The sequence below is a fragment of the Coregonus lavaretus genome (genome assembly GCF_964263955.1).
Source record: "Coregonus lavaretus genome assembly, contig: HAP1_SCAFFOLD_7717, whole genome shotgun sequence".
Classification (NCBI taxonomy): domain Eukaryota; kingdom Metazoa; phylum Chordata; class Actinopteri; order Salmoniformes; family Salmonidae; genus Coregonus; species Coregonus lavaretus.
The window spans coordinates 17,501-25,114 of record NW_028161475.1 but is presented as its reverse complement, the minus strand read 5'-3'; the positions used below and the strand labels follow the sequence as shown (position 1 = coordinate 25,114).

Genomic DNA, 7,614 nt, shown 5'->3' with positions numbered 1-7,614 from the left:
GTTTCCAGCTCCTCTGTCCTCTCTCTGATCAGTTCCTCCAGTGTGTGTGTGTGTGTGTGTGCATGCGTGTGCGTGTGTGTGTGTGCGTGCGTGTCTGTGTGTGTGTACTTACGGTGGCAGCATCTGAGTGAGTAGTTTCTCCGTCTTCTGTTTCTCTATCTCCAGCTCCTCTGTCCTCTCTCTGATCAGTTCCTCCAGTGTGTGTGTGTGTGTGTGTGTGTGCATGCGTGTGCGTGTGTGCGTGTCCGTGTGTGTGTACTTACGGTGGCAGCATCTGAGTGAGTAGTTTCTCCGTCTTCTGTTTCTCTATCTCCAGCTCCTCTGTCCTCTCTCTGATCAGCTCCTCCAGGTTAGAGGAGTACTGCTCCAGCATCCTCAACATGGAGTCTATGATGTTGGTCTTCCTCCCCTTGTTGATGTTCTTAAACTGGAGACAGAGGGGGGGGGGGGGGGGGGGGGGGGGGAGAGCGAGAGAGGGGGGAGTGGGGAGTGAGAGAGGGGAGAGAGAGGAGAGGATAGAGGGGAGTGACAGAGGGGAGAGAGAGGGTGGGGAGGATAGGGGGGCGAGAAAGAGCGAGAGAAAGAGGGGGGTGAGAGAGATGGGGGTGGACGAGAGAGAGAGAGAGAGGAAGAAAGAGAGAGAGAGAGAGAGAGACAGAGAGAGAGAGAGGAAGAAAGAGAGAGAGCGAGAGAGAGAGAGAGAGAGAGAGAGAGAGAGAGAGAGAGAGAGAGAGAGAGAGAGAGAGAAGAAAGAGAGAGAGCGAGAGAGAGAGAGAGAGAGAGAGAGAGAGAGAGCATTTGAGTTTCTGAAACACACACACAGATTTGAAGGCATTGCATAACACACCCCCACCCCCTGTACCAGGTCAAAGATCTGGTCGAAGCATGGCCGTCTGTCTGGCTCTTCGTTCCAACACTGTTTCATCAGCTGTATACACTCCATAGGGGCGTAGTCAGGGGAGACCACCGGACGACACAGAGGAGGGGGCTTACGGATCTTCTGGATCAACTCTGGAGGACAGGGGTCAGAGGGCAGGGGTCAGAGGACTATTCAGGTAAATTAATCTTTCCTCAATTCCTCCTCAAAACTCATTGGAGAAGAAGGTTTGAGGGGAGGGACCTTGGATCTTCTCCTCCAATATGGTTGAGATGGGAGGCGATGAGATATAATGTGAGGAATCACAGATAGACAGTTAGGTAGAGCCAGTCATATTCAATTCAAATCACAACTTTATTGTCTCACAATGGCAGAGACATCTAATGGAGAGGGACAGGTCTTACCGAAAGACTGATGGACTATCCAAATAAAGTGTTACCATGAAGTCTCTTACCTGCAGCAGAGTGCTCCAGCATGCAGAATGGTGGCCCCCTCATCACCACTTCCTGTTACCTGTAGTACAGGTGTACTCTGTGTAATGTAGTCTCTTACCTGCAGCAGAGTGCTCCAGCATGTAGAAAGGCGGGCCTCTCATGACCACTTCCTGCATGATGATGGCGAAGCTGTACACGTCTCCATGGAGACTGCCGTAGAGACCGGGGGAGGGGCCCCGCAGGATCTCAGGGGCAGTCCACAACAGGTCTAGGAGGGAGGGAGGGAGGGACACACACACACACACACACACACACACACGAAGAGAAACAAACAAAGAAACACATACTGTACATAAACACACTACAGTTATATACACTTTTTTTTATCAGATGGAACCCTGTCTAGACGGAACCCTGTCCATACTGAACCTTGTCCAGATGGAACCCTGTCTAGACGGAACCCTGTCCATACTGAACCTTGTCCAGATGGAACCCTGTCTAGACAGAACCCTGTCCAGACGGAACCCTGTCCAGACGGAACCCTGTCCATACTGAACCCTGTCCAGACGGAACCCTGTCCAGACGGAACCCTGTCCAGACGGAACCCTGTCCAGATGGAACCCTGTCCAGACGGAACCCTGTCCAGACGGAACCCTGTCCAGACGAAACCCTGTCCAGACTGAACTCTGTCTAGACGGAACCATGTCCAGATGAAACCCTGTCCAGATAAAACTCTGTCCAGACAAAGCTCTGTCCAGACTCAAGGCAAAACTCTCTCCACTCCTCTCCAGACCTACTCACCCTCTGCAGGAGGTTCTGTGTAGGGGAACTTTGCTGCCTCTAGAACCTCGTTGTATCCGTAGTCAGAGATCTTCAGGACGAAGCGTCCGTCCACCACACAGTTCCTGCTCTTCAGACGACCGTGATACAAGTTCCTGTGGTGCAGGTACTTCATACCCTGGGGGAGAACACAGAACATAGAACTCAGAGACAGAACACTGGAGATAAGCATGAAACCCAGGCATGCTCTCCATCCTTACCCTCATTCACTTCAGCCTCCTCCGCCTCCTCCTCCTCCCCCCCCGCCCCTCCCCTCCTCTCTCCTCCTCCCGCCCTCCCCCTCCTCCTCCTCCTCCTCATCCCCCCCCCCCTCCTCCTCCTCCTCTTCCTTCCCTTTGGCTGAGGCACTTTCAAATCTCTCCCTTCCTCTCCTCACGTTAATAAGGTCTAATAGTAGAGATGACTTGAACATCCATCTCTCCCTTCCTCTCCTCCCCTCCCTCCCTCCCTCCCTCCCTCCCTCCCTCCCTACCTTAATAAGGTCCAGCAGTAGTGATGACTTGAACATCCAGTCCAGTTTGACATCATCGTTGAGCAGTAGGTCTTCCATGCTTCCCCTGGTGCAGAACTCGGTTACGATGGCAAACACTCCACAGTCATGGAAGAAACCCAGGAAAAGGTTAATGTTCTCGTGACGCATGTCCTTCATCTGGGGGAGGGTCGGGGGTTAGAGGTTAGAGGGTCAGTGCAGATTGAAGAAGGAATTGTATCGATATGATATCGTATTTGCCACAGTGTGGAGAACTACTGAAAGTACAGCAACAACAGAACAGCATCACTGATATAATTTTCTCAAATAATACATTTTTAAAAACTATACCCAAGGATATGAATAAACATTAATAAATAGGTATTTCTAAAGGAAACCCACCAGTTCAAACACGTCACTGGTTTTGGGGTTGATGTTCCTGAATGTTCCATGAGGTAGTCTCTTCAGCCACGCCCAGTCTCCCTGGAGAAAAAAACAACAACGTTTTATTTATCTATGGTATTAAATATTAAAATAGCACATACAAGTATGTGTCTGTTTGTTTGTGGGTCTAAGGATGTTTGTGGGTGGCTCCATATCTATCTTATTTAACCAACATTAAGACATTGGGCCATGATAGTAAAGAATTTCCACCCTCAGATGTTCATCACGAACATGTATTCAATTAATGCAGTTCATCATAACAAATCAATCAATCAATCATTTGATCAAGGAGACCCATGAGGCGAAGCACAATTGGCCCAGCGTCGTCAAGGTTAGGGGAGGGTTTGGCCAGCCGGGATTTCCTTGTCCCATCACGCTCTAGCGACTCCTTGTGACGGGAACGTCGCATGCAAGCTGACTTCGGTCGCCAGCTGGACGGTGTTTCCTCCAAAACACATTGATGCAGCTGGCTTCCAGGTTAAGCGAGCAGTGTGTCAAGAAGCATGTTTCGGAGGATGCATGGCTCTCGACCTTCGCCTCTCCCGAGTCCGTAGGGGAGTTGCAGCGATGAGACAAGACTGTAACTACCAATTGGATATCACGAAATTGGGGAGAAAAAGGGGTAAAAGTACAAAAAAAATGTAAATAAAAAATATAAATCACCCATTCTACTCTGTCTCACCTCATAGAGGACGACGTTGGAGTTCTCGTAGGTAGCAGGTGATCGGTCAGAGAAGGGGGACATGAGGCTGTGCTGTGATAGGCTCCTCAGAGAGACTCCACTGGTCTTTCTCTTACTGTCGTCTATACTCAGCTTCTGGAAATGTTAGAGAGAGCAGACATCTTAGTTTAAGTTTCACTACAACATGGACCCCTGCCCCCAAAAGTTTATGTCTGTCGCTCTGTACATTTAATTTAAATACAAAAACAAACACATTTTGTAAATAGAAAAGGCTCAAACGAAAAAGCTACAATTTTTTTTTCTTAAAATTAAATTGTCTATTTGAATATTTAACTCCTGCATTGGTCTATAACTGCTGACCTTGTTGCTAAGGGACGGGTTGATAAAGGTGACGTCGTCAAGGGTGAGCAGGATCTTGTTGGGACCCCGGAACAACCGGATGTGGTTGATGCGTCGCCTAGAAATCAAGAGACAGAGACATAAACAAAGAGAAATGATGGATGCTTGACCTCACTAAGACCATAACCAATAGGATTACATTACACGTTCACTCTAGGAGCCAACGCTAACAGTTCAGGGACAGTTCAACCCAACTCAACTGGTCAGACACCTAAGACGTTAAGAGTTAATCGGTGCCTATCTTTCCCATTCGTTTGGAATTGTGGCCAGTATGTATTGTGAAACGCGTATGAGAAGGACTATATAGGCAGACCATGTTGTAGAGCTTTACTTGATGCAGTAGGTTAGAATAAACAAGAGGAAACCCATCTGGACGAATCCCAGGAAGATCCCAACAGCAGAGAACGGATCCACACCTGGGGAAAACATTTCAGCATTTTAAAAATTGTTTTGGTGCTATTTTCACAAGTATTTTCACAACTCTAAGTACAAAACTCTAAACTGATAACACTTGTAATGCCCCCTATCTTATGTTCAGAACCTTTGATTTTGCATTCATTGGAGTTTCACACATCTTTCACCCCTGAGTCATTAATGCAAAATCAACGTTTTCCGTGAAAACCATGAGAACATTTAGTTTAGTCACCAATACATCAGATAATGATAGGCTCACCATTTAGTCATTTTAACTACCATTAAATCCAATAGCAAAAAATACAAGATACACATTTCTAAACTGTTCTTTTTGAAGTGCTGAATAAACAAATATAATTTTCCATACAGTATTTGACTATAACTTCACACGCACAATTCTTTACATAATTTGTATCCAATGGCAGGTTGTGAGCATGTTGAGAAATATGTCAGTCTTACAGTTTCCTTCTCCTTACACAGTTCATACGTAGGACAAATAATCAGAAATAGTGGTATTGTAAAGCAGTTGGCTACTGTAAAAACATAGCACGGTGTTGTATGCCATTTCAGCCCCATGCAACATTGTACAAGATCACCTTTTCTAAAGTGATTTGTCAACTGATACAGTACTGCCCGTCTCTCTGCTAGAAATTCATCAGCTTACAGTGTATCAATGAAATTCTGATAATGAGTGGAATGTTGTTCTATATAACCCCAGGTATTTCATCAGTGCATTATACACCACTGTAATGGTAGCACATAGTGACTCTTTCCACTTCGTCCTATTGAAGCACACTGGCTGATGGAGAATGATAATGTAGTATTTACAGCCACATCCATACATGATTTGGTTTTACCTTCCAACCTAAATTGATGTCAAACTGATACATTTGTGAGGTATCAATGTAGAATGTAACAGCGTTCAGCAGTTCTCAAACTATACACGTTAATTAGGCACTGCATCATTTTGGTTCAGTAGTTATCCGTTTTGATCAGTTTGATTAAGTGATAGTTCATTGTATTGTTAACAAATTACAAGAAAATCATATTGAAAAGTGAAGTGAATATTGCATTTTGAAAAACAGGTACTGCAAGTTAAAAGAGTGATTTTGGTGAATTTAGTGAATTCGTTTGTTGCACTCAGTCAACTCAAAATGTGCTTAGTGTTTTGGAAATAAGCCATTTTGATGATCTGTTTAGATTTTTCTGTTTAGAGTAGTGAAAATATACCACAAACAAAGTGATTGAAAAAAAAAACAGTATAACTTTGTTACTAATACCATGCTTTATGCATGTCTGCATGTGTGTGTGTGTGTGTGTGTGTGTGTGTGTGTGTGTGTGTGTGTGTGTGTGTGTGTGTGTGTCTGTGTGTGTGTGTGTGTGTGTGTACCTCCAGTGCAGATGATGCCTTTGATGAACCAACAGTTGGAGTCAGTCTTGGGGGAGATGCCTTGCGGGAAGTGGATATCTCTACCCAAGAACCTCACCATGTCAGCAGCCATCTCTATCCTGTAAGGGTTAGTTTGACTTGGAATCACTGGCCACTTTAATAATGGAACACTAGTCACTTTAATAATGTTTACATACTGCTTTACTCATCTCATATGTATATACTGTATTCTATTCTACTGTATTTTAGTCAATGCCACTCCGACATTGCTCGGCCTAATATTTATATATTTCTTAATTCCATTCTTTTACTTTTAGATTTGTGTGTATTGTTGTGAATTGTTAGATACTACTGCACTGTTGGAGCTAGGAACACAAGCATTTCGCTACACCCACAATAACATCTGCTAAATATGTGTATGTGACCAATAACATTTGATTTGATTAGATTAAAGTCGCTCTCCAGTCTCCTTTTCACCTCATTTACTTAATAAAATGCACATCACAATAGGTGGTCCAGGTATGTCATTACATAACACAAGTTGGGGGTGACGCTAATATTGACAGTGAGGAAATATACAGTGGGGAAAAAAAGTATTTAGTCAGCCACCAATTGTGCAAGTTCTCCCACTTAAAAAGATGAGAGAGGCCTGTAATTTCCATCATAGGTACACGTCAACTATGACAGACAAAATGAGAAAAAAAATCCAGAAAATCACATTGTAGGATTTTTTATGAATTTATTTGCAAATTATGGTGGAAAATAAGTATTTGGTCAATAACAAAAGTTTCTCAATACTTTGTTATATACCCTTTGTTGGCAATGACACAGGTCAAACGTTTTCTGTAAGTCTTCACAAGGTTTTCACACACTGTTGCCGGTATTTTGGCCCATTCCTCCATGCAGATCTCCTCTAGAGCAGTGATGTTTTGGGGCTGTCGCTGGGCAACACAGACTTTCAACTCCCTCCAAAGATTTTCTATGGGGTTGAGATCTGGAGACTGGCTAGGCCACTCCAGGACCTTGAAATGCTTCTTACGAAGCCACTCCTTCGTTGCCCGGGCGGTGTGTTTGGGATCTTTGTCATGCTGAAAGACCCAGCCACGTTTCATCTTCAATGCCCTTGCTGATGGAAGGAGGTTTTCACTCAAAATCTCACGATACATGGCCCCTTTCATTCTTTCCTTTACACCGATCAGTCGTTCTGGTCCCTTTGCAGAAAAACAGCCCCAAAGCATGATGTTTCCACCCCCATGCTTCACAGTAGGTATGGTGTTCTTTGGATGCAACTCAGCATTCTTTGTCCTCCAAACACAACGAGTTGAGTTTTTACCAAAAAGTTATATTTTGGTTTCATCTGACCATATGACATTCTCCCAATCCTCTTCTGGATCATCCAAATGCACTCTAGAAAACTTCAGACAAGCCTGGACATGTACTGGGGGACACGTCTGGCACTGAAGGATTTCAGTCCCTGGCGGTGTAGTGTGTTACTGATGGTAGCCTTTGTTACTTTGGTCCCAGCTCTCTGCAGGTCATTCACTAGGTCCCCCCGTGTGGTTCTGGGATTTTTGCTCACCGTTCTTGTGATCATTTTGACCCCACAGGGTGAGATCTTGCGTGGAGCCCCAGATCGAGGGAGATTATCAGTGGTCTTGTTTGTCT

General features: G+C 44.8%; 1 protein-coding gene across 1 annotated transcript in view; it reads right to left on the bottom strand.

Moving 5' to 3' along the window:
- Positions 1-195: 195 nt before the first annotated feature.
- LOC311120640 (retinal guanylyl cyclase 2-like) overlaps positions 196-7,614 on the bottom strand; it is a gene marked incomplete at its 5' end in the record, with an annotated part of 16,081 nt that continues 8,662 nt past the window's right edge. The window contains 10 exons of the mRNA XM_084195225.1: positions 196-427; positions 863-1,011; positions 1,430-1,579; positions 2,113-2,269; positions 2,624-2,800; positions 3,023-3,103; positions 3,747-3,881; positions 4,107-4,203; positions 4,477-4,561; positions 5,950-6,068. Coding sequence (XP_084051351.1) covers positions 260-427; positions 863-1,011; positions 1,430-1,579; positions 2,113-2,269; positions 2,624-2,800; positions 3,023-3,103; positions 3,747-3,881; positions 4,107-4,203; positions 4,477-4,561; positions 5,950-6,068 — 1,318 coding nt within the window. The 3' untranslated portion in view covers positions 196-259. The remainder of the gene's footprint in view (positions 428-862; positions 1,012-1,429; positions 1,580-2,112; positions 2,270-2,623; positions 2,801-3,022; positions 3,104-3,746; positions 3,882-4,106; positions 4,204-4,476; positions 4,562-5,949; positions 6,069-7,614) is intronic.